The 27,466-nt window shown below is 45.5% G+C and overlaps 1 protein-coding gene across 1 annotated transcript in view; it reads left to right on the plus strand.

The window, feature by feature from the left end:
* Window positions 1–27,466, plus strand: part of ARMC9 (armadillo repeat containing 9) — a 134,563-nt gene that overhangs the window by 24,475 nt on the left and 82,622 nt on the right. The window contains 5 exon segments of the mRNA XM_083364078.1: window positions 4,322–4,477; window positions 10,068–10,160; window positions 13,767–13,791; window positions 14,153–14,310; window positions 19,797–19,912. Coding sequence (XP_083220204.1) covers window positions 4,322–4,477; window positions 10,068–10,160; window positions 13,767–13,791; window positions 14,153–14,310; window positions 19,797–19,912 — 548 coding nt within the window.

The raw sequence follows: 27,466 nt of genomic DNA on the forward strand, positions 1-27,466 counted from the left end.
CTATTCTATTCTATTCTATTCTATTCTATTCTATTCTATTCTATTCTATTCTATTCTATTCTGTTTCTTATTCTATTTGTATTCTATTCTTTCTCCTATTCTATACTAATCTTATTGTATTCTTATTCTATTCTATTCATTCTTTATTCTATTCTATTCTATTCTATTCTAATTTCATTCTATTCTATTCTATTCCATTCTTATTTCTTATTCTATTCTATTCTATTCTATTCTATTCTATTCTATTCTATTCTATTCTATTCTATTCTATTCTATTCTATTCTATTCTATTTTCCCTTTCCTATTCCTATTCCATTCCATTCCATATTTTCTATTCTATTCTATTCTATTCTATTCTATTCTATTCTATTCTATTCTATTCTATTCTATTCTATTCTATTCTATTCTATTCTATTCTATTCTATTCTATTCTATTTTCCCTTTCCTATTCCTATTCCATTCCATTCCATATTTTCTATTCTATTCTATTCTATTCTATTCTATTCTATTCTATTCTATTCTATTCTATTCTATTCTATTCTATTCTATTCTATTCTATTCTATTCTATTCTATTCTATTCTATTATTCTATTCTATTGAGATTGTATAGTCTCCTGCTTGAGCAGGGGGCTGGACTAGAAGACCTCCAAGGTCCCTTCCAGCTCTATTCTATTCTAAAAGGCTGCTTAGAATTGGAGTGGATCCCAAATATACTGATAGTCCTCGACTCACAACTGTTCATTTACTGACCGTTCAAAGTTACAACGGCGCTGGGAAAAAAGCGACTTATGACTGTTTTTCACACTTAGCGGCCATTGCAGCCTCCCCGCGGTCACGCGATCCAAATTCGGACGCTTGGCAACGGGGCTCCTATTTACGATGGTTTTCAGCCTCTGGTGTGTGTGTGTGTGTGTGTGTGTGTGACGCGATCCCCTTTGGCGACCATCCGACCAGCCAAATCAGAAGCCAGATCCCCTGAACAGCCATGTGACTCGGTTTTAACCCTCGGAGGGATTCGCCGTGGTAAGAAAGGCCATAAAAACGGGGCAGAACTCGCTGAATGACCGTTTTGCTTAGCCACGGAAACTTTGGCCTCAGTGACGGGCGTAAGTCGAGAACCCCCTGTAAGTTGTTTCGTCTTTGTCCAAAAGCCAGACAGGCTGGGTTTTTTTTTTTTTGGTTTTTTTTTTGGCTGCAGCAGGATAATTTATTAGAATTGTGATTGGTTTACGCTAGGTGGCAATAAGAAGAGAAAGAAGCCATTTCTTCAGACAGTTTGAAAAGAAAAAGGAAGTAGATGGGGTACAATGAAGGAAAACCCAGTAGATCCCACCAAGCTTTGTTAAGATCTAGATACTTGAAAGGACTAGGGCAGGGGTAGGCAACCTCGGCTCTTTTATGACTCATGGACTTAAACTCCCAGAATTCCTGAGCCAGCTTGGCTGGCTCAGGAATTCTGGGAGTTGAAGTCCATGAGTCATAAAAGAGCCGAGGTTGCCTACCCCTGGACTAGGGCAATAAGCATTTGGGGCAAAAAAAAAATGGACAACGGGATCTGCAGTGGGCAGATAGACGAATCTTTGTGACAAGGAGATGGGTAGGTAGCTTCTCAGCCTTCAAATACGGCTCGGCTACAAACTGCAAGTAGTAGCGAAGAATGCTAAGAGTTGTAGCTGAGTAAGATCTGAAAAAGGCTTTCGAATACCTTCCTACGTGCTTTGTGGCCAGTGGGATGTTTAGTAGGAATTGGGTTGTTCCTCAAACCGATTGGCCTCGATCTCTTTCTCGCCACTGGTGGGTCGTGGGAAGGTGTGATTTTTCTTGCAAGGCTGGCACGCCGCCGCCCACCCACCCCCGTCCAAAGTGTTGGCAGGCTGGCTTAGTAATCAGATACCCGGGATCGCTCAGCTGGCGGGCGCAAAAACGGTTTTCCTGGTGCCAGAAACTCACCTGCAGGCTGCCGGTGGTGACGGAAGAGGTGAAAATTGATGTTATCTCAAAAAAAGACAGGTCTGGCTGGGTGGATTTTTTTTCCCCTTCCCGGCTTTTGAGTCCCTGCTCAATTAAAGCTGCCGGGCAAACCTTGAAGTGGGCTTGGGGCAGTTGCCTTTGTCCAACATCACAAGTGTTTAGAGCGGGTCTCGCAACAGCCGCAGTTGTTTTTGATGGAAACTCACCAGATAGAGAAGCAACCTAGAAGTAAGGACGAATTTCCTGACAGTTTAGAACAATTCACCAGTGGAACAACAACCTGCCTCCAGAAGCAGTGAATGCTCCAACACTGGAAGTTTTTAAGAAGAGACTAGACAGCCATTTGTCCAAAATGGTATAGGGTTTCCTGCCTGAGCAGGGGGTTGGACTAGATGACCTCCAAGGTCCCTTCCAACTACTACTACTTCTTCTTCTTCTTCTTCTTCTTCTTCTTCTTCTTCTTATTATTATTATTATTATTATTATTATTATTATTATTATTATTATTATTATTATTATTATTATTATTATTATTAATCATGGCACAGTCAGCCAGATGTTCAGACTGGATTTGGCATTTTTGTCTACCTATCGAGTCCTTACCAAGGACCTGGGATAGGCAGATGTGGATGTTTGACGGTATCACAGATCTCGTCACAGGATGGAAGCAGTTCCTAGTAAGGCTGCCTTTTGCAATTGACTAATGGCGAATTTGTCAATGCCGATGATGGTGTCCAAGCGGTGCTCCAGTTGTTTTGGGATTGCACCCAAGGCGCCTCTTGCTATTGGTACCACCCTTGCTTGCCTTTGCCACAAATATTTCTATTTGTTAGTCTTTGTATTTTGTTATCTTCTCCAGTTCTTTCTCGTCTCTTCTGCTGTCTCCAGGCACTGCCACGTCCACTATCCAGACTTTTTTGTCTTTCTTCTCGACAATTGTTAAGTCCGGGGTGTTATGTTGCAGGTGCTTGTCTGTTTGAATTCTGAAGTCCCAGAGCAGTTTAACTCTATCATTTTCTGTGACTTTCTCTCTTTTATGATCCCACCAGTTCTTGCTTGCAGGCAAACGATACTTCTTGCAGAACTTCCAATGTGCCATTGTGGCTACTTTGTCGTGCAGCTGCTTGTAGTCAGTCTGTGCGATCTTCTTGCAGCAGCTCACCAGGTGGTCTGCTGTTTCTTCAGCTTCTTTGCATAGGAGGCATTTACTGTCTGTTGCTGTCTTCTCAAGTTTGACTTTGTATGCAATTGTCACTATCATCATCATCATCATCGTCACCACCACCACCACCATCATCCAACTGGCCATAATGTCGGAGGCTCTGAGAAGCCATCTTCTGAACCGATTTTTGTACCCATGTTTCCCCCCCCAAAATAAGGCCAGGCCTTATATTAATTTTTGCTGCAAAAGATGCACTAGAACTTATTTTCCGATTAGGTTTTATTTTCAAGGAAATACAGTATTAAATGTGTCTGTCTGGCTGACGATTAAACTGGGGCTTATTTTTGGGGTGGGGCTTATCTTACGAGCATCCAGAAAAATCAGGCTAGGGCTTATTTTGGGGGAAACACAGTAGTATAAATCCTAAGCGTAAATTAAACCCGGTTCATAGCACTCCTGGGTTTTCCGAGCTTTGATCCCTGGCCCTGGGCATTTCTGTGGCTACTGGGTAGCCAAGATAAGATTTCAGCAAGGAAGTTGGTCATTTGTGGCCAAGCCATCACCCTTCCTTCTTGGATCGTGGGCCAGCGCTGTCATGGCTTAAAAATATGTTTTTGAAATAACTTGGGATTCCAATTTTGGCCCCTGGCGTTGCTTCCCAGAGCGTTTTTCGAGAGAAATGGAGGGTGGATATCAGAGGTTGAGTTTAAAGAGTGATTCCTTGCAGGACTCCGGCAGTAAATGTAGCCTGTGAGGCTACAATAATTCACTACACAGGTAGTCCTCGCCTTACGGCCATTCAATTAGCGACTCTTCAAAGTTACAGCGGCGCTAAAAAAAAGGGGGGGACTTAACGACCGTTTTCCCGCGTACGACCCTTGCCGCATTTCCCCCGGTTGCGTGATCAGAATTCGGAACGCTTGGCCTGCATTTGCGCCAGTTGCAACGTCCCAGGCTCAGACTCAACGGATTCACTTAAGGACCGCGTGATTCGCTCAACCACTGCCGGGAATTGCTTAGGTGGGCCGAGAAAGGTTGTAAAACGGGGCAAAGCTGGCCGAGGATTGCCGTGCTTGGCCACAGAAATGTTCAGTGTCAATCGTGGTCCCAAGTGGAGCGCTTCCGCTCTTGGGCATCCGCCCTTCTGCACAAGCCCTGATGCCGATCCACGTTTCTTTCTTTCCTCAGGACAAAGCAGCTTTGGATGAGAGGATAGCGTGTTTTAAAACCTACCTGGAGACCAAAGGGGCAGCTCTGAGCCAGACAACCGAATTCCTACCTTTCTACGCCCTGCCTTTTGTTCCCAACCCGATGATCCACCCGTCCTTCAAAGAACTTTTCCAGGTACGTCCGCGATTGGATCAGGAAGAGCGGCTGCATTCCTTCTTGGTCAAGACGGATGGGTGCAGCATAATGCTTAGCCCCAGGGGTAGGCAACCTTGGCTCTTTTATGACTGGTGGACTTCAACTCCCAGAATTCCTCAGCCAGCATGGCTCAGCTTGGAAACCTCTCCCTTTCCCCTCAGCGTGGCTGGCTCAGGAACTCTGGGAGTTGAAGTCCACCAGTCCTAAAAGAGCCAAGCTTGCCTACCCCTGGCTTAGCCTAAGCAAGGTTGGGAACTCAGAGTCAGAGGGAACTCACAGTTTGATAGTGGTTAAGGAGATGGCCTAGAAACCAGGAGACGCTGAGTTCTAGTCCCGCTTTAGGCATGAAAGTGGCTGGGTGACTTTGGGCCAATCATCAGGCGATGGTGAGTTCTAGTCCCGCCTTAGGTATGAAAGCCGGCTGGATGAATTTAGACCAATCACCAGGAGACTGGGAGTTCTAGTCTTGCTTTAAGCACTAAAGTCAGCTGGGTGACTTAGGGCCAACCCCTCTCTCTGAGCCCAATCTACCTCACAGGATAGTTGTGGGAAAAGAGGAGAAGGAACATTATGTAACGTTTGCCACTTTGAGTTACTTATAAGCTATTTTTTTTAAAAAAACCCACCCTTTTACGACGCTGTAATCCCTTAATTCGAGGTAGAGTCGGGACGATCGGATGGAAGTGAGCACTTTGCTGGCCGGGTGCCCTTCCTGACACCCATGCAGAGTTCGCAGCAGATATTTTCTCGTAGGAGAGAAACATCTGCCGCTCCGAAGGGTGAGGCCAGCGTCTTCACCACTAGGCTCCTAGGCCACTCGCTTATAAGCTAATAATGGCTGGATTTTTTAAAAAAACTAATAAAAAAGAGGGTATTCTAGAATTGCTGAAGTGTCTGAATCCGTTTCAAAAGCAGCTCTACGTAAACTGTGACGAAACATCCCCCTTGGATCTTCGTTTCATTGTCTTTGGCTACTATCCTTTTTATAGGGGACTGGAAGCTAAGACATATAAGGAACGGTTGCTGGAGTTGGGTATGTCTCGTTTAATGACGAGAAGGACTAGGGGGGTGACATGATAGCAGTGTTCCAATATCTCAGGGGCTGCCCCAAAGAAGAGGGAGTCAAGCTATTCTCCAAAGTGCCTGAAGGCAGGACAAGAAGCAACAGATGGAAACTAACCAAAGAGAGAAGCAACCTAGAACTGAGGAGAAACTTCCTGACAGTGAGAACAATTAACCAGTGTAACTACCTGCCTCCAGAAGCTGTGAATGCTCCAACACCGGAGGTGTTAAAGGAGAGACTGGACATCCATTTGTCCGAAATGGTATAGGGTTTTCTGCCTAAGCAGGGCGTTGGACTAGATGACCTCCAAGATCCCTTCCAACTTTATTATTATGATTATTTATTATTATATTTGTCTATCTATGCCATCATCTTCCCTTGATTTTTGTGGGTGATTTGGGCCCCTGGAAGATCGTCCATCCGCTTTGAGGTCCTGTCCGCGTTCTTCTAGGGACACGTTGTTGACCTGTTTTGTGGGCTTGTGAAGAAGCGAAGCTGTGCGGCAATCGATTGTAGAAACGAAGTCTACGTGTTCTGGGGGTGGGGGTTTGTGTGCGTGAACAATTTATTTCAAAGATGGAAGACACAGGTAGTCCTCAACTTACAACCACACTGGAGCCCAAAACTTGCGCGGCTACGTGAGAAATTTGTCAAGCGAGTTGGGCCCCATTTTATGACTCTCCTTGCCCGCCCATTGGTTAAACGAATTGTTGCCATTGTTAAATAAGTCACCCGGTCGTTAAGGGAATCTGGCTTTTTCCCCCATTGATGTTTGCTTCTCAGAAGGTGGCAAAAGGCGATCACCTGAGCCCGGGACGCTGCGACCGTCGTAAATGTGAGTCAGTTGTCAAGCATCTAAATGTAAATCACGTGACCGCGGGAATCTGAAACGGGCATCAGTGTGAGAAATAGTCATCACTCCCTTTTTTCCCAGGGCTGTTGTAACTTCGAACGGCCACTAAGCGGATTGTTGCAAGTCGAGAATTACCTGTACTACATCTACAGGAGTGGCCAAAATTGTGGAAACCTTTTGGGGTTTCCACAAAAAAAGTATTTTTGAGGTTTGATGGCTAATAACACCATTTTTGTTTTTGGGAGCAGTACCATAAAATTATATATCAATGGAAAGACAATATAATCAAGAATGTAATGCAACAAAGTTTGTTCAGTTGCATCGGGTAGCTTCCCTTCATCCGATTGTAGCCAATGAGCACGAGTGTTTAGGGAGCCAATCGGGTGTCATCTTGTGGCCACGAGCCAATCAGATCACGGTAGGATCCGGTTATTGATGTCGTGTATTGAAGCCGCCCGGAGGACTTTTGTCTGTGTTACGCGATCGCTTATCAAGTCGGTTGGGGTTTTTGTGTGTGTGTGTTCTTTCACCTAGCGAGCTTGTAAAACGTAATAAAATTAAAGGAATGGCGCAAAGAGTGGACCGCTCGCCCAGAAAGCCACGTAAAATAGTATTATTAAGTGAACAAGGCTGCAGTTATAAAGAAATTAGAAGAAGGAAAATGGGTGGAAACTTAACCAAAGGTGGCATTTCTACTGTACACTTTTCCCAAAAGGTTTCCACAATTTGGGCTACTACTGTAAAATAAACAACCACAAAGGCAATAAGAAAGGAAAGTAAAAATTACAGGCACACCAAAAAAAGGGAGGGGGGGAATATGAAACAATAAAGAAGCGTGCACAACGTACCCAGAATCAACATTAAACATTTTAACGTGCGTCACCCGCCCTGATTGAATGTTGGAAAATAGATCTCAGATAAATCCAGTAGATTGCCCCCTCTTCTACAATTGGGTCTACAAATAATTACGAGCCTTCTCGTCTACACTTTACTAGATAAGCGGTAGTGACCGTTCAGAGTTACAACAGTGCTGAAAAACAGTGACTTAGGGTCGTTTTTCACACTTAGGACCGTCGCAGCCTCCCCGTCATCCGCATTCAGAGTCTTGGCAGCTGACTCGTATTTAATGACAGTCGCAGCGTCCCGGGGTCACATGACACACACACACCCCTTTTGCAACCTTCTGACAAGCAAAGACTGTGATGGAAAGCCAGGTCTGCTTAACGACCGTGTGACTAATTTAAGAACTGCAGTGATCCACTCAACAAAAAAGGTGGTGAGACAGCCCAAGTAAATTATATCTGGTTCACTAGTTTTGTCACTTGGTCAAAGAATGTAATAAGATGTAATAATAATAATAATAATAAATAATAATAATAATAATAATAATAATAATAATAATAATAATAATAAGTAGTAGTAGTAGTAGTAGTTGGAAGGGACCTTGGAGGTTATCTAGTCCAACCCACTGCTCAGGCAGGAAACCTTATACCATTTCAGGCAAATGGCTGTCCAGTCTCTTCTTAAAAACTTCCAGTGTTGGAGTATTCACCGCTTCTGGAGGCAGGTTGTTGTTCTACTGGTGAATTGTTTTAATTTATGACAATTGCATAGAAAAGATAGAAAAATATGGGTTAGATAGCATCCCCACCAGATGAATTCATAGCTGGCTGACAGGCCGTACTCAGCGTGTGGTCCTCAATGGAACCGCATCTACATGGAAGGAGGTGTGTAGTGGGGTGCCCCAGGGCTCTGTTCTGGGCCCTGTGCTCTTCAACATCTTCATCAACTATTTGGATGAGGGGATAGATGGGAACTCATCAAATTTGCAGACGACACCAAGCTGGCAGGAATAGCCAATACTCCAGAAGATAGGCTTAAGATACAGGAGGATCTGGACAGACTCTAACACTGGGCACTATCTAAGAAAATGAAATTCAATGGTGAAAAAAGTAAAGTTCTACATTTAGGCAGGAAAAACCAAATGCACAGGTATGGTATAGGTGGTACCTTGCTCAATAGTAGTAACTGTGAGAGGGGTCTCGGAGTCCTAGTAGACAATCACTTCAATATGAGCCAGCCGTGTGCTGCAGCTGCTAAAAAAGCCAACCCAGTGCTAAGGCTGCATTAACAGAGGGATAGAATCAAGATCACTTGAAGCATTAATACCACTTTACAATACTTTGGTAAGGCCACACCTGGAATCCTGCATCCAGTTTTGGTCACCACGATGTAAAAAAGATGTCGAGACTCTAGAAAGAGTACAGAGAAGAGCAACCAAGATGATTAGGGGGCTGGAGGCTAAAACATATAGGGAACGGTTGCTGGAATTGGGTATGTGTAGTTTAACCAAGAGAAGGGTGAGGGGTGACATGATAGCAGTGTTCCAATATCTAAGGGGCTGCCCCAAAGAAGAGGGAGTCAAGCTATTCTCCAAAGTGCCTGAAAACAGGACAAGAAGCAACGGATGGAAACTAGTCAAGGAGAGAAGCAACCTGGAACTAAGAAGGAATTTCCTGACATTGAGAACAATTAACCAGTGGAACTCCTTGCCTCCAGAAGCGGTGAATGCGCCAACACCGGAAGTTTTTAAGAAGAGACTGGACAGCCATTTGCCTGAAATGGTATAGGGTTTTCTGCCTGAGCAGGGAGGTGGACTAGATGACCTCCAAGGTCCCTTCCAACTTTCTTCTTCTTCTTCTTCTTCTTCTTCTTCTTCTTCTTCTTCTTCTTCTTCTTCTTCTTCTTCTTCTTCTTCTTCTTCTTCTTCTTCTTCTTCTTCTTCTTCTTCTTCTTCTTCTTCTTCTTCTTCGTAAAATGGGGCGAAACTCCTTGAACCAATTTCTCACTTGGGCCAAGACTACAGGATCTTTGGAATATTACCTATTTTACATCACAGTTACTTAAGAGAGGTCTCAGACATAGAAAGCTAATATCGGTCATTCGGGCCGCCCCAACGTCTGTTGATTGTTAAAGAAGAAAAAAACCCTTTCAAATAAATGCGCTAAAATGAGCTAATCTGCAAAGCCCACTGTTATTTTTTTTTGTAAAAGTTTTTACTGATTTTTTCCCCCATGCATTCAGAAATAATTTTTCAACCAACGTGCTCTCTGAGTTTACATTCTCTAGTACATATTTAGTTCCTAATCCTTTTATTCTTTCCTCTAGCCATCGATAAAATAAGTCCCAGGTTTGGTATTATTCCGTTTCTTCTTTTTCTTTCAGTCTCATAGTCAGTCTGTCCATCTCTGCGCATTCTAGTATTTTTTTTAAAAAAATTATTTCTTCATCTGATGGTGTTCCTTCATTTTTCCAGTATCGCGCGAATATAATTCTTGCCGCTGTTGTGACGTGCGAAATCAAATATTAAGCTTTCGTTTGTTAGTCTTTTCTGGCATTATACCTAGCAAGAAAAGTTCAGGTTTAAAATCTACGTGTTCTCCCAACATCTTTCCTAGCCCTCAGTTAACAGTCTGTTATGGTATTAAAACTCGCCGAAACGGCACCAACAGCTTCCAGTGTCTTACGAAATGATCCTAAATTTGATCTCTAAACCCCGCCGTTCCTTTCACAGAGTTTTGGTGAGTTTGCAGAAGTGGCAAAACCAACGGTTCTCATCTTCTCATCGGTGGGTGTGTTTTGTTTTTTTTCAGGATTCTTGGGACTCTGATCTAAAAACGAGGCTGGAAGAATTTCTGTCTGCCACGCTGAAGGCCAGTGACAGCCCGAGGCTTCTGACCTTATATGTATCCTTTACACGACGTCTTAAGAGAATGCAGTTGTGCCGACTGGAAGGGAACTCTTTTTCAGACTGCAAATTCAGTGGGGAATTACGCTGTAGACAACTGGGATATGTATCCTACGATATAAAACTGGAGAAAACATTTTTCTCAGGCTGAGAATCATGCGAGCCTTTAGCAGCCTCTGCCGGCGTTGTTACGTCTGGTATTAGAAGCAGCGCACATAGGCAATTTAGCTGGTTGATAAAAATGTAGCAATTAAATTGGTTCGTTCAGATCCCTTTTTTAAGAATGGAATGGAATGGAATAGATTAGAAATAGAAATAGAAATGTAATAGAGCTGAAAGGGACCTTGGAGGTCTTCTAGTCCAGCCCCCTGTTCAAGCAGGAGAACCTACACCATCTCAGACAAGTGACTGTCCAGTCTCTTCTTAAAAACCTCCAGTGATGGAGCGCCCACGATTTCTGGTAGCAAGCTGTTCCACTGGTTAATTGTCCTCACTGTCAGGAAGTTTCTCCTTAATTCCAGGTTACTTCTCTCTTTGGTCAGTTTCCTTCCGTTGTTTCTTGTCCTGCCCTCTGGTGCTTTGGAGAATAGTTTGACCCACCTCTTCTTTGTGGCAGCCCCTCAAATACTGGAATCCTGCTATTATGTCATCCCTATTTCTTCTTTTTTTTAGACTAGCTAGCCAAACCCAAGTCCCACAGCTGTTCTTCGTTTAATTGCTGCTTTTTGATCAACTGGCTAATTGACGTAAGAATTATACCTTGAAGGTTGCTTGTTGTTGTTGTTAGTTGCGAAGTCGTGTCCAACCCATCGCGACCCTATGGACAATGTTCCTCCAGGCCTTCCTGTCCTCTACCATCTTCTGGAGTCCATCTAGGCTCACGCCTCCTGCTTCAGTGACTCCATCCAGCCACCTCCTTCTCCGTCGTCCCCTTCTTCTCTTGCCCTCCATTTTTCCCAGCATGAGGCTCTTCTCCAGTGAGTCCTTCCTTCTCATTAGGTGGCCAAAGGATTTGAGTTTTGAGTGAGGTTGCTTACTAGGTGGTGATTCCAGAGAGTGCTTGATGTTCTGTCTTGTAAGACATATTGTACTGATCCTTAATCCAAAGATTGAAGAAAGAAGAGTTTGTAAGAAGCTGCACTGGGGAAAAGATACTTTTTCCCCATTTGCTGATTCAACCCATTCCTTTCCTAGCAAAGTACAAATCTTTATCTGATAAGAAGAGAATATTAGTAGCTCAGAGCCTGGGGCTTTTGCTACAGACGTTTCATGGCCCAACTAGGGAACCTCATCAGTGCTAGAAGAGGGGGGGGGTTTGTGGAGACGAGGAAGAGGAGGAGGAGGAATGTGGGGGCTTTATTGCTCTCAGCTTGATTTTCTTAACGACCTTCCATTATTATTATTATCCAACTAGGAAACATCCATGTTAGAAGGGAGTGAGGTTTGTTAAAAGGAGGAGGAGGGGGAGGAGGACTGCGGGGTCCTTGCTTCTCTCTGAGCTTGGCGGTTTTCTTGCAGACGTTTCATGACCCAACTAGGTAACATCATCAGTGCTAGAAGGGAGGAAGATGAGGAGGAGGTGGAGGAGGACTGTGGGGTCCTTGGTGCTCTGTGAGCTTGGCAGTTTTCTTGCAAACGTTTCATGACCCAACTAGGTAGCATCATCAATGCTAGGTCTTTATCCCCCAAAGTGTCATTGTTTTCTATCATAAATGTAGATTTCTTATTTGGACTTGATGGTGGGGTGAATCTCACAGGGTTGAGGTTTCAGTAGAAAACTGCTGAGTAAAGGCATGGTTGAGTTCGTTCCTCCTCAATCTCTCTGCTATAAATCTTGCTTAGCTTTTCCACAGCAAGCGTGGAGAGGTAATTGCTGGGCTTTGCAACACTGCAACACAGAAGTAGAATAGTTCATGATAAGTCAGTTTGGTCTGGCGGTTAAGTCAACAGGCTGGAAAGCAGGAGACAGTGAGTTCTAGTCCCACCTTAGACACGAAACCTGGCTAGATGACTTTGGGCCAATCACCAGGAGACGGTGAGTTCTAGTCCTGTCTTAGGCGAGAAAGTTGACTGGGTGAGTTCGGGCCAATCATCAGAAGACGGTGAGTTCTAGTCCTGCCTTAGACACGAAAGCTGGCTAGGTGACTTTGGGCCAATCACCAGGAGACGGTGAGTTCTAGTCCTGTCTAAAGCAAGAAAGCTGGCTGGGTGAGTTCTGGCCAATCACCAGGAGACGGTGAGTTCTAGTCCCGCCTTAGGCAAGAAAGCTGACTGGGCGACTTTTGGGCCAGTCTTGCCTTAGACACAAAAGCTGGTTAGGTGACTTTGGGCCAAACACCAGGAGACAGTGAGTTCTAGTCCTGTCTTATGAGTTCGGGCCAATCATCAGAAGACGGTGAGTTCTAGTCCTGCCTTAGACATGAAAGCTGGCTAGGTGACTTTGGGCCAGTCACCAGGAGTTCTAGTCTTGCCTTAGGCACAAAAACTGTCTGGATGATTTTGATTCAATCTCTCTGTCAGCTCTACTCACCTCACAGGGTCCTTGTTATTGGGAAAATAGGAGAAGGAAGCAGTCTTGAGTATGTTTACCACCTTGAATTATTTACGAAACAGCGGGGTATAAATTAAATAAACTAAATAAATAATATGTAGTTCTCCCCTCGTGAACACCTTGAACTGCCTGGATTGAATTCCACCAGCCTCTTCCTTTTCCATCCTTCATTCCTCAAAAAAAAAAAAAGCATGCAGAATCCTTGGAAATATTTGTTGCCCGCTGATGTGATGGTTTATAGAGCAGATTCTCTCGGTACAGAATCGAGCATTTTAATGGCCAAGCCAGCCTTGAACCTCGGATTCTGATCACTGCTTGGTGGGATTTCATGAGAGATTTCCTAAGCTTCCTCTTTATTTTTATTTTTTTTTTGCCCCCCCCCTAAAGCTCCCGGTTGTTCTTGGTTTCTCTTCATAGGGGTGGGTGGGGGTGTCGCCGGTTAAAAGTGCTGTCGCAACGAAGAGGCTGAGATTTAGCAAGGTCTCCTCAAGAAAAGTAGCCAAGTATGGCCCTTTTCCGACCTGCGGACTTCAACTCCCAGAATTCCTGAGCCGGATGGGAATTCTGGGAGTTGAAGTACACAGGTTGGAAAGGGGCCACAGTTGCCCATCCCTGCTAAACAAACAGGGATAGGACGCTGATAGGGATAGGATGCTCAACAAACTGGGATAGGAAGCTGATAGGGATATGCTCAACAAACTAGGATAGGAAGCTGATAGGGATATGATGCTCAACAAACTAGGATAGGATGCTGATAGGGATATGCTCAACAAACAGGGATAGGATGCTGATAGGGATATGCTTAACAAACTAGGATAGGATGCTGATAGGGATATGCTCAACAAACTAGGATAGGATGCTGATAGGGATATGCTCAACAAACAAGGATAGGATGCTGACAGGGATATGCTCAACAAACTAGGATAGGATGCTGATAGGGATATGCTCAACAAACAAGGATAGGATGCTGACAGGGATATGATGCTCAACAAACAAGGATAGGATGCTCAACAAAAGCCCATTTTCCTTAGCCCTCATCCTCATGCGACTCAGAAAGAAAACACGCAATGCAGCCAAGGTAAATATGTAGATGAAGGAATTGGGATTTTTCAGCTCTGGGTAGTAGCTCTCCAGAAGGTACAGTATTTACCTAGTCCTCGACTTACAACTCTAATGAAGCCGAACCACTCACAATTATGTCACGATGGCCGTAAAACGGGTCAGTAATGCAACGGGCCTGATTCTGGCAGTTGAAGTCAACAAGTCTTACAGTTGCCAAGTCTGAAGACCCCTGATCTCACTTAACATGGAGAGAAAAAAAAAAGAGAACAAAACAAGAGTTTTTGGAACAAACTGGGAAGTCTTAGGCAGCCCCCATTCTTACTACATCGCTACAACGGGTCTTTTTCCCCCCCTCCCTTCGTCCCGATCCTTTGCAGAAACGCTGCAGCAGCTTCACCAACAGCTGGTGGAGTCCGAACGGAAAACCATGACTTACCTCAAGCGGTTCAACAAAATCCAGGCCGATTATCACAACCTCATTGGTGTCACGGCTGAGCTGGTTGACTCGCTGGAGGCTACTGTGAATGGCAAGATGGTAAGCACAGGCCTGGAGCTGGCATCAGGGTCTGGGGGCTGTAGGGGTCAAAAAGGTCAAGAGGGCGGCTGTGACTGGGTGGTCAAGACGCCACCGCTTTTTTTTGCACAGGTCACATGGGCAGTCAAGTCCCCCCAACCCCTATTTTTAAAGAGGTCACATGGGCAGTCAAGACCCCAGTCCTATTTTTTGCACAGGTCACATGGGCAGTCGACCCCCACCCCAATTTTTCACACCGGTCACATGGGCAGACAAGGCCCCCACTCCTATTTTTTGCATAGGTGATATGGGCAGTCAGGACCCCCACCCCTATTTTTAAAGAGGTCACATGGGCAGACAAGACCCCCACCCCTATTTTTAAAGAGGTCACATGGGCAGTCAAGACCCCGACCCCTATTTTTTGCACAGGTCATATGGGCAGTCAAGACCCCCACCCCTATTTTTCGCACCGGTCACATGGGCAGACAAGGCCCCTACCTCTATTTTTTGCATAGGTGATATGGGCAGTCAAGACCCCCACCCCTATTTTTAAAGAATTCACATGGGCAGTCAAGACCCCAACCCCTATTTTCTGCACAGGTCATATGGGCAGTCAAGACCCCCAACCCCTATTTTTAAAGAGGTCACATGGGTAGTCAAGAGACCCACTCCTATTTTTGCACAGGTCACACAGGCAATCAAGACCCCGCCCCTATTTTTCAAGAGGAATATGGGCAGTTAAGACCCCTCATCTTCCGCTGAGCCCCGACAGCCCTGCAGCTCCAGCCGTCTCTCGCTCAGGCTTGTGCGGTGCTGCCACCGGTTCAGCTTGTTCCCTTCCCCCGCTACCACTTTTCTAGGATGGTCGCGTACCACTTGCCAGGTGCCAATGTACCACAGGCGGTACCCGTACCACTGGTTGAAAAGCCTCCCCCCTTTAGGCTGCTACAGGGAATCCATTCATTCAGTGACTGTTCAAAGTCACAACATCACTGAAAAAAGCGACTCGTGACCCTTTTTCACACTTAACGACGGTTGCGCCATCCCCATGGTTCAGGTGATGAAAAATTCAGATGCTTGGCCACTGGTTCATATTTATGACGGTTTCAGGGCTCTGGGGGGGGTGTCACGTGATCCCCTTTTGCGACCTTCTGACAAAATCCATAGGGAAGCCACTTAACAACCGTGCCCCTAACTTAACAAATGGAGTGATTCACTTAACAGCGGTGGTGAGAAAGGTCGTAAAACGGGGCAGAACTCACTGAAGAAATGTCTCACTTAGCAACATAAATTTGGGGCTCAAGGGTGGTCATAAGTTGAGGACTACCTGTATTTCTGATGTCACAAGCTGCCCAGAGTTGCTTGATAGCGAGATGGGGTAGCATATAATAATAATAATAATAATAATAATAATAATAATAATAATAATAATAATAATAATAATAATAATAATAATAGTAATAATAATAATAATAATAATAATAATAATAGTAATAGGGCTACTGCAAACCCACCAAACTGTAGAAGAAGAAAAACGAAGTTTGAATGACTATGTGAATCAAAGTACAGAAAAATTGCTGCAGGCTGTGAAAACAGAGAGCAGTATCAAAATAACAGAAACAAAGGCAGACTATAAGGAAAAATGGCTGGATGACAGATTAAGTAGATGGAAAACCAAAGCTTTGCATGGACAGCATTTGAAAAACATTGAAGGAAAATGTGACAACAACTTGACATGGGCATGGCTTAAGATGGGAACCATCAACAAAGAAACGGAAGGCTTAATACTGGCTGCTCAAGAACAAGCACTACAAACTAATGCCATGAAAGCGAAGATACAAAAATCTACTGACAATCCAAATTGCCGACTTTGCAACAACAAAGTTGAAACTGTTTCACATTTAATATGTGAGTGCAGCAAAATCGCGCAAACGGATTACAAAGCTAGACACGACCGAGTTGCTAAACTAATCCACTGGACATTGTGTAACAAATACGACTTGCCTGTGTCCGAAAAGTCGTGGGAACATAGGGTGGAAAAGGTTGTCGAGAATGAGAGGGTGAAGATCTTGTGGGACTTCCGAATACAGACAGATCGCCATTTGGAACACAACACGCCAGATATCACAGTCACAGAGAACCGAAGCATACAGCTGATTGATATCGCTGTACCAGGAGATGCCAGAGTCGAAGAAAAAGAACCGGAAAAAATTACAAAATACCGTGACCTGGCCATCAAAACTGCGCGATTATGGATGAAACGCGTAACAGTGACACCCATTGTCATCGGGGCGCTGAGAACTATGTCCAACAACTTTGCAAAACACATCAAGAAATTGCAGCTTCCTGCAATAACTCCAGCAAAGCTACAAAAAACTGCGCTACTCGGAGCATCATACATCTTAAGGAGATACCTCGTTGATACCTAGGATGCTGGCAGCAACCCGTGTCAACCTTTAGTGCCAGTCAATTTGAGTGCTCAGTTGACTGAGTTTCATGTTTTATGAATAAAAGTTCTATAATAATAATAAAGACCTACAAATAGAAATAGAAAGACTGTGATGAAGGCAAGCAAGGGTGGTACCAGTAGTAAGAGGTGCCTTGGGTGCAATCCCAAAACAACTGGAGCACCAGTTGAACACCATCATTGGCATTGACAAATTCGCCATTAGTCAATTGCAAAAGGCAGCCTTACTAGGAACTGTAATCTCTCTTCGACGAGATCTGTAATACCGTCCAACATCCACATCTGCCTATCCCAGGTCCTTGGTAAGGACTCGATAGGTAGACAAAAATGGCAAATGCAGTCTGAACATCTGGCTGAATGTGAGATTAATAATAATAATAATAATAATAATAATAATAATAATAATAATAATAATAATAATAATAGAAGAGTTGGAAGGGACCTTGGAGGTCATCTAATCCAACCCCCTGCTCAGGCAGGAAACCCTACACCAGGGGTGTCAAACTCAATTTCATTGAGGGCCGCATCAGCATTGCGGTTGCCCTCAGGGGGCCGGGTGGGTGTGGCCTGGGTGGGCTTGGCCTACTGGGTAGGCATGGCCAGCTCTACATCGTTCGCCTCAAGGGTGCCTATGGGTGCCTGGGCAGGAGTGGGACAGATCTGAGGGTCTCTGGTAGGAGGAGGGTCTCTGGGCCAGGGCCAAGGCAGTGGGGGCCATTACTGTTTCCAGGATGGCTTCGCGGGCCACATGAAACCACTTTGCGGGCCGGATCCGGCCCCCGGGCCTTGTGTTTGACATGTCTGCCCTACACCATTTCAGACAAAGGGCTGTCCAGTCTCTTCTTGAAAACTTCCAGTGTTGGAGCATTCACAGCTTCTGGAGGCAGGTTGTTCCACTGGTTAATTGTTCTAACTGTCAGTAAGTTAAATCTTGATAAAAATAAAAACAAATACGTCGGTGTAACCAAAACGCTAGTCCCTGTGGCCTTCTGCTCCCATCTTCCTTGTTTATCAACCTGAAAATCTGGAGATCTCCTTTATATAACCGCCCTGAGTCCTCAGGGAAAGGGCGGTATATAAATGTAATAAAATAAATAAATAAATAAATAAATATATAAAAGCCTCTGATTCATACATGTGTGTGTGTGTGTGTGTGTGTGTGTGTGTGTGTGTGTGTGTGTATACGGTATATATATGTGTGTATATGTATATGTATATGTATATATATATATATATATATATATATATATATGTATGTGTGTGTGTGTGTGTGTGTGTGTGTGTGTGTGTGTGTATGTATGTATGTATGTATGTATGTATATGTATGTATGTATGTATATATGTGTATATATATATGTATATGTATATGTATTTGGAGGGGAATGAACTATTTTAGTTATTACTCCCAGATCCCGCCAGACGGTGTCACTGTTGAGTTGAGCATCAGCGTGACCCTAACCGAATTCAGAGCGGTTTGAAAATCGAATGTGATGGCGTCAAACTGCATTTTATGGTGCTGGATTTCGCTGTTTTGATAGAATCCTAAAAGCAGGAAAGAAACACACACACCCCAACAACAACAACAAAAAGTTTGATCTTCCTTAGCTCAATCAGAATAAAGCTGGAAGGGACCTTGGAGGTCTTATAGTCCAACCCTCTCCTCAAACATTTTGGAGAAGCGACTGTCCAGTCTCTTCCTTAAAAACTTCCACTGTTGGAGCATCCACCGCTTCTGTAGGCGAGGAGTTCCACTGGCTGATTGTTCTCACTGCCAGGAAGTTTCTCCTTAGCTCCAGGTTGCTTCTCTCCTTGATGAGTTTCCATCCGTCGTTTCTTCTTTGGCCTTCTGGTGCTTGGGAAAACAAGTTGACCACCACCCCCTCTTTTTTGGGGCAGCCCCTTAAATATTGCAAGACTGCTACCCTGTCCCCCTTAATCCTTCTTTTCTCTAGAGTAGCCAAACCCAAGTCCTGCAACCGTTCTTCATATATGTTTTTTTTGTCTCCGGGCCCTTAATCCTCTTAGTTCTCTGCCTTTTTCCCCCAAAGTCTCAACCCCCTTTTTGTAATGTGGTGAACAAAACGGGATGCGGCATTCCAGGTGTGGCCTTACTACGGCTTTGTAAAAGAACATTCCCCACTTGTTCTTTCTCACAACACTCATGAAAGGAAATTGTGACACAGCTGCTAACGAAGAATGCAACTTAATAATAATAATAAAAAAAATCAGCGTATCGGAATAAAGAGTCCCAACCAGTGAAGAAGACAATAGCCTCCTAACAAAACAATTATAATTACCATTAATAAAATGGGAGGGGGAAACTTCTACAGGTGGTCCTCAACTTGTGTTGAGGGATCTATGTGTTTAGGGATCGTTCAAAGTGATAAAAGTTTGTTAAAGACTGTTTTTCACACTTAACGACCGTTGCAGCGTGCCCACGGTCACCTGATCAAAATTCAAGTGCTTGGCAACTGACTCAGAGTTACGACGGTCACAGTGTCACCTGGTCCCCTTTTGCGACCTTCGGACAAGTAAAGTCAATGGGGGGTGAGAACCCAGATTCGCTTCACAGCCGGCTTACTAACTTAACAACTGCAGTGATTCACTTAAGGACCGTGGGAAGCAAGGTCGTAAAATGGGGCAAAATCTCAGTTCCAAGGGCGTAAAATTTGGCTTCCCCGTTGACTTTGCTGGTCAGAAGTTCGCAAAGGAGGAGCCAAGTGTCCCGATTTTGGGGAGGCTGCAACGGTTGAAGTGTGAAAAACGGTCATAAGTCACGTTTTTCAGTGCCGTCGTAACCTGGAACGGTCGCTAAATGAAACGGTTGTAAGTCGAGGACTGCCTGGATTTCAAAGCACTTTGGCTGGTGGGACTTGAAGCAGTTCCAGTTTTGCTGTTTTCCCCCCCATCGGTGAAAACCGTTGGGGAGTTGGTCTTCTCGGCCCCTCGAAACCGGTTTATCCTTCCAGTTGTTGTTGTTGTTTTTAAAGGGAAACAAGCTCTAACTTTCCTGATTGGGGGTTTGTTGCTTACTTCACAGATCACCCCGGAAGATCTGCAGAGCGTCTGCATGCGTCTGTTTAGCAATCAGATGAAGCAAAGCGTTGCGCATAGCATCGACTTCACCAGGCCCGGCACTGTAAGTATAATTGTGGGGTGGGGGATTTTTTTTGTGCGTCTGTGGGTGATGCCTGTGTTGTGTTTCTGAGTATTTTAGCTGCAGGCTCCCCCCACGCTAGAGATGAAGACTTTCACTCATCCTGACCAAGGTGTCTGAAGGTTGAATCCTGGCAACTGGACCAACTGGACAATGCTAGGCTGCATTAAGAGAGGGATAGAATCAAGATCAGGTGAAGTGTTAATACTGCTTTACAAGGCCTTGGTAAGGCCACACTTGGAATACGGCATCCAGTTTTGGTCACCGCAATGTAAAAAAGATGTTGAGACTCTAGAAAAAGTGCAGAGAAGAGCAACGAAAAGGATCAGGGGCCTGGAGGCTAAAACATACAAGGAACAGTTGCTGGAATTGGGTATGTCTAGTTTAATGAAGAGAAGGACTAAGGGTGACATGATAGCAGTCTTCCAGTATCTCAGGGGCTGCCCCAAAGAAGAGGGAGTCAAGCTCTTCTCCAAAGCACCTGAAGGCAGGACAAGAAGCAACGGATGGAAACGGATCAAGGAGAGAAGCAACCTGGAACTAAGGAGAAACTTACTGACAGTTAGAACAATTAACCAGTGGAACAACCTGCCTCCAGAAGCTGTGAATGCTCCAACACTGGAAGTTTTCAAGAAGAGACTGGACAGCCATTTGTCTGAAATGGTATAGGGTTTCCTGCCTGAGCAGGGGGTTGGACTAGATGACCTCCAAGGTCCCTTCCAAATTATTATTATTATCATATAAAACTTTTATTCATAAAACATGAAACTCAGTCAACTGAACACTCAAATTGACTGGCACTAAAGGTTGACACGGGCTGCTGCCAGCCTCCTAGGTATCAACCAGGTATCTCCTTAAAATGGAAGACGTTCCGAGTAGCGCAGTTTTTTGTAGCTTTGCTGGAGTTATTGCAGGAAGCTGCAATTTCTTGAGGTATTTTGCAAAGTTTTTGGACATCGTTCCCAGTGCCCCGATGACAATGGGTATCACGGTTACGCGTTTCATCCATAATCGTGCAGTTTCGATGGCTATTATTATTATTATTATTATTATTATTATTATTATTATTATTATTTTTGCGAGCTGGAGACTTTTCGCCGCTCATCCAAGCAGCTTCATCCGCCATAGTGAGCCAGCTGTGAAACATCTCAAGTTCACAAAAATTTGTCCAGTCGCCACGATTCAACCTTCAATATATCTGTGCCGGGAGGACTGAGACTTTTCACTTGACATAATGCAACGCATTTTAGGTTAGGAAGGAAAGCCCTGAGGCTCGTGCGATAAGAATCGGTATGTTCCACCATTACAACTCGGTTATGTTCCTACTGACTTGCTGCGACTAAATGAAGTTGCTCGGATGAGCCGCGAAACGTCCCGTGCTCCCAAACGAATTTGAATTCCCCCTTGCCGGGATTCAACCTTTATTTCGAAGTGTTTTTTTTTAAAATTGATTTACAATATAAAACACACACACAAAGGAAACGGTAGTTAAACGAGGGGGAAGGGAAGGGAAAAGCGTAAGGGGGAAAAAGGAAAAAAAAGGCACTGACTTCGGACTCCTTTTGACCCAGTAGAATAAGATACAGATGGTCCTCGACTTACGACCACAACGGAGCTCAAAATTTATGTGGCTAAGTGAAGCTTTCCCTCCCTCCCCACCATTTTATGAGTTTCCATGCCACAGTTCTTAAGTGAACAAATTGCAGTTGCTAAATTACTAACCCGATGGTTAAGTGGATCTGGCTTCCCCCATTTGATTTCGCTTGTCAGAAGGTCCCAAAAAGGGATCACGTGACCTGTGGGGGGACGCTGCAAACCGTCATCAATGTGAGCCAGTTGCCTAGCGTCTGAATTTCGATCACGTGACCATGGGGGGGGAACATCGTGACGGTCGTAGGCGCGAAAAACGGTCTTACATCATTTCCCCCCCCAGGGCCGTTGCAACTTCCAACGGTCACTAAAGAACCGTTGTAAGTTGAGGACGACCTGTAATAGCATCGGAGCTAACCTTTTTCCTTTTTACATAATAGGGTAAACTCGCCATTTCTATTAACAGCCAACCTATCTGATCGCTAAAGCCCCAAATCAACGTTTCCCTTTTTTTTTTTTTTTTTTTTTAACCCTTCCCCACCTCGAGCACAAAGTCCAGAAGCGGTTTCCAAGCAGAAACAAAAGTCATTGTGGGTTGTTGTGTGTTTTTTTTCTCCCCCTCTTTAATCAAATCGATTCAGTCATCTCCGCTTGCTCCCATCGATTTTGGCAACCATTCTCCTTTTGTTCAACCTTTAAATCCGCACGGGGAAGTTTCTGAGTGCGGAACGTTTCAAGAGTTCTCCTCCTGCGAAACTGCAGCCCTGTACAAAGTCCTAAAATGCTGGCTTTGCAGCTTTTATCTAGTTCCTTCCCACCAGGATTAAGCGGTTCTTTGTTCCTATTTTTTCCTTTTTTTACGCTCAGAGAACAAGATTGCAAAGGTGTGGCTTGGTCAAGGCCAGGTATATTTAGACCGATGATTCAGGTCTAGCTCGGGCTATCGATCCGGTGGAAACAGAGATATCGGTGTATACAGTAGATGGAGGGGTGGGGCAGGGTCTTTTGTGCCTTTGAGCAGAGTTGAATCAGGAATTTGAATCCAGTGTACCAGAAGTACAACAACTCAAGAAGTGTGGGAAGCTATAAAGATATGATCATAAAAGCCCAGTCCAACACAATGCCACTGGAAAAGAAAAACAAGAAATGCAAGAAGAAACCAGCATGGCTGCGCAAAGATCTCTATGATAAACTGAACGCAGTTTTATCTGAGATACTTTTGGTACAAGGGGCACCTGTCCACCTGAGAGAGGGATATAAGGGAAGAAATCTAGCCTTTGTTTTTTTACAGTGATTGTCTACGGTGATTGCTTAACACTAAATTCTCGGTGTACTTCCTTAGTCCAGGGCTTTTCAACCAGTGGTACGGGTACCACCTGTGGTACCTTGGCAGCTGGCAGGTGGTACGCGACCATCTTAGAAAAGTGGTAGCGGGCGAGGGGGATGAGCTGAACCGGTGGCAGCACCGCCCAAGCCTGAGCGAGAGACGGCTGGAGCTGCAGGGCTGTCAGGGCTCAGCGGAAGCACCAGGATCAGCGCCAGGATCCAGCTGGAGCTCGGCGCTGATCCTGGCACCTCTGCTGAACCCAGAAGAAGCGCCGATCAGCTGGAATGTTGAAGCATCTCCAGGGTCTTGTGATTTACATTCAGATGCTTGGCAACTGATTCATATTTATGACGGTCACAGTGGCCCAGGGTCATGTGAAGTGACCAAAACCTGCTGCAACCACCCAGCAGATGTTGGGGGGGGATAAAAACCAAACACCCCCCCACACACACACGCCCGCTGCCAATCCTCAACAGAAATGCTCACAACAATGAACACCTCGGACAGGAGGAAGAGCGCCGCCGGGCGGGCAGGCAGGTGTCTTGCTTGGCTGTGGCTTGGGGGGCACTTTTTTCAGTGCCATTGTAATTTTGAACAGTCACTAAGCGAACTGTTGTAAGTCGAGGACTACCTGTACTTCATCACTTTTTTCCTTTTTGGGGGGGTGATCAAGTTTTTGACCCCTTGCTAGGCGACTGGTGGTACTCAGATGTTGCCAAAAGTGGTACAGTGGGTGAAAAGGTTGAAAAGCCCTGTCCTAAGCAACTGAAATTTCAGAAACTAATTTGTCAAAGGAAAAATGTTCCGGGTATGAATTTTAAGAGCAGAGGTGTGTTTTAGATAACATGATTGGTTGTTGTTGTTTTTTAAAGCAGATCAGGCTACAAGGTTTTTTTTTCCCCCAACCTCTTTTTGATCTTTTCAAAAGGGTTCTGCTGGATGACAGCATGATTGCATTTGTGCCTGCTCGGTTTAAGCAGCAGAGCCAATTTAGTCTAGTGGTTAAAGTGCTGGTCTAGAAACCAGGAGATGGTGAATTCTAGTCCTTCCTTAGGCACAAAAGCCAACTGGGTGACTTTAGCCCAGTCACTAGGAGATGGTGAATTCTAGTCCTTTCTCGGGCACAAAAGCCAACTGGGTGACTTTAGCCCAGTCACTAGGAGATGGTGAATTCTAGTCCTTTCTCGGGCATGAAAGCCAACTGGGTGACTTTAGGCCAGTCACTAGGAGACCGTGAATTCTAGTCCTTCCTTGGGCATGAAAGCCAACTGTGACTTTAGGCCAGTCACTAGGAGACCATGAATTCTAGTCCTCCCTCAGGCATGAAAGCCAACTGGGTGACTTTAGGCCAGTCACTAGGAGAACGTGAATTCTAGTCCTTCCTCAGGTATGAAAGCCAACTGGGTGACTTTAGGCCAGTCACTAGGAGACCGTGAATTCTAGTCCTTCCTCGGGCATGAAAGCCAACTGGGTGACTTTAGGCCAGTCGCTAGGAGACCATGAATTCTAGTCTTTCCTCGGGCATGAAAGTCAACTGTGTGACTTTAGTCACTAGGAGACCGTGAATTCTAGTCCTTCCTCGGGCACGAAAGCCAACTGGGTGACTTTAGGCCAGTCACTAGGAGAACGTGAATTCTAGTCCTTCCTCAGGTATGAAAGCCAACTGGGTGACTTTAGGCCAGTCACTAGGAGACCGTGAATTCTAGTCCTTCCTCGGGCATGAAAGCCAACTGGGTGACTTTAGGCCAGTCGCTAGGAGACCATGAATTATAGTCCTTCCTCGGGCATGAAAGCCAACTGGGTGACTTTAGGCCAGTCACTAGGAGACCGTGAATTCTAGTCCTTCCTCAGGCACAAAATCCAACTGGGTGACTTTAGTTTAGTCACTAGGAGACCGTGAATTCTAGTCTTTCCTCGGGCATGAAAGTCAACTGTGTGACTTTAGTCACTAGGAGACCGTGAATTCTAGTCCTTCCTCGGGCACGAAAGCCAACTGGGTGACTTTAGGCCAGTGACTAGGAGACTGTGAATTCTAGTCCTTCCTTAGGCGCGAAAGCCAACTGGGTGACTTTCCAAGGTTGAGAAACCCTTGAATCCCAGATCAAAGTACAGGAGGCCCCATCAGTGACCTCCACAGGTCCGGCCCAAGCAGAGTGGCGATTTGAGCCAATCTGAGCAATTTTCTAACGTTGCTCAAAGCTCGAAATAGCAACCCGTGGGAGACCTCGCCAAGCCTTGAAAATGAAATAAGCCACCCGGGCAGGAGTGCCTGGGGTACAGCTCACCTTAAGCCGAAGGAATTTTAAATAAATCAAAAGCTTTTGGTTGCTAGTAGGGTCAAAGGGATTCGAGCAGGTTTACTTCTGTTTCTTTGCCCCCAACGTTCTAGGCACGTAATAGAAAAGAATATTTGTAGCTCGGGGTTGAACTGAAGAGGGTTGGTGCTCCCTGAGCTGGATGGTTTCCTTGCGGACATTTCATGACCCAGCTAGGTAACCTCATCAGTGCTAGAACAGAGTGGGTTCTGCAAAGTGGGGGGAGGAGGAGGAGGAAGACTGGGGGCTCCTTGGTGTTCTCTGAGCTTGGTAATTTCTTTGCAGACATTTCATGACCCGAGAAGATCAGAGATCTCCAACCTTTTTGATTTGGCGGCCCGGAAAGGGAGGCAGGCACCGCTACGTCTGCGTGTGCAAAGAGGCCGCGCACGTGTGCGTCCAAAAATGAGCCCTGTGCACGCGCGCACAAATGGGCGTATGCGCACACGCAAATGGCCGTGCACCAGCGCATGCGCACACGCAAATGGGGCTTGCGCGGGCACGAGTGCTGCAAATGGGGCGGCACTAGCGCCGGCGGGACGCTCAGGGCAGCGCTAGCGCCGGTGGGACGCTCGGAGGCGGGGCAGCGCTAACGTGCGGCGTCGCTAGCGCCGGTGGGACGCTTGGAGGCGGGGCGGCGCTAATGCTGGCGGGATGCTCTACACTAGCTGGTGGGACGCTTGGAGGCGGGGCGGCGCTAACCCCAGCGGGAAGCTCGGGGCAGCGTTAGTGTGAGTGTGGGGGCCATCCCTTCACATGGCCACAGCCCAGTAGTGAGCCACGGCCCACTGGTTGGGGACCTCTGAACTAGATAACCTCTACGGTGCTAGAATGGAGTGGGTTTTGCAAACGGGAGGAGGAGGAGGACTGTGGGGTCCTTGGTGCTCTCTGAGCTTGGTACTTTCCTTGCAGACATTTCACTACCCAGCTAGATAACATCTTCAGTGCTAGAACAGAGTGGGTTTTGCAAAGGGGGGGGGAAGGAGGAGGACTGTGGGGTCCTTGGTGCTCTCTGAGCTGGCTTGTTCTCTTGCAGCCAGCATGTTTTTACAACCTTTCCAGTGTCCCAGGGTCTTGGGATTGTCATTTGCGACCTTCCTAGGGGGTTTCTGACAAACGCAGTCAGTTGGCGGGGTGGGAGAGAGCCAGAGTTACTTAACGACCATGTGATTGACTTAACAACTCTCGTGATTTGCTTAACAACCGCGGACGAAAGGTCGTAAAATGGGGCATAACTCAGTTAACTACCTCTTGCTTAACAACCGTGGACGAAAGGCCGTAAAATGGGGCATAACCCAGTTAACTACCCCCTCGCTCGGCAGTGGGAATTTTGAGCTGAATTGTGGCCGTTAAATCGAGGAGTACCTGCGCAGGTTATCGTGTCCTTCAGCCCTCGTTGCCAGGAAGAACGTTGTGTCATTAACGTGAGAAAACAGGAGCTCTCTTTGAACAGCTGACCTGCTGCTTCCAACTGATCAGAGTCTAGGCCAGGGGTGGGCCACCTTGGCTCTCTTGATGACGCGAGGACTTCAACTCCCAGAATTCCTCAGCCAGCCATGCTGAGGGGAAAGGGAGAGGTTTCCAAACTGAGCCAGGCTGGCTCAGGAATTCTGGGAGTTGAAGTCCACCAGTCACAAAAGAGCCAAGGTTGCCTACCCCTGGCCTAGGCCTTAGGCCGCTTTATGACTGGTGGACTTCAACTCCCAGAATTCTTGAGCCAGCCATGCTGAGGGGAAAGGGAGAGGTTTCCAAGCTGAGTCCTGTCTGGCTCAGGAATTCTGGGAGTTGAAGTCCACCAGTTATAAAAGAGCCAAGGTTGCCTACCCCTGGCCTATGCCTTAGGCCGCTTTATGACTGGTGGACTTCAACTCCCAGAATTCCTGAGTCAGCCATGCTGAGGGGAAAGGGAGAGGTTTCCAAACTGAGCCAGGCTGGCTCAGGAATTCTGGGAATTGAAGTCCACCAGTCATAAAAGAGCCAAGGTTGCCTACCCCTGGTCTAGAACATCTTTATTATTTATTTATTTATTTATTTATTTATTTATTTATTTATTTATTTATTTATTTATTTATTTATTTATTTATTTATTTATTTATTTATTTATGGGACTTATATGCTGCCCTATCTCCCGAAGGACTCAGGGCGGCTCACAACAATAAAACAGCTATAATAAAAAACAGCAATAGAAATATTAAAAAAGAATTAAATTACAAAGCCCCATAATTAATTACTAAAACCAATAAAATTAAAACAATATTAAACCCCCCCCCCCATCCTCAGTCCAGGTCGGCCAGTTGGAAAAGATATGTCTTTAGGTCGCA

Source organism: Vipera ursinii, assembly GCF_947247035.1.
Source record: "Vipera ursinii genome assembly, chromosome: 5".
NCBI lineage: Eukaryota > Metazoa > Chordata > Lepidosauria > Squamata > Viperidae > Vipera > Vipera ursinii.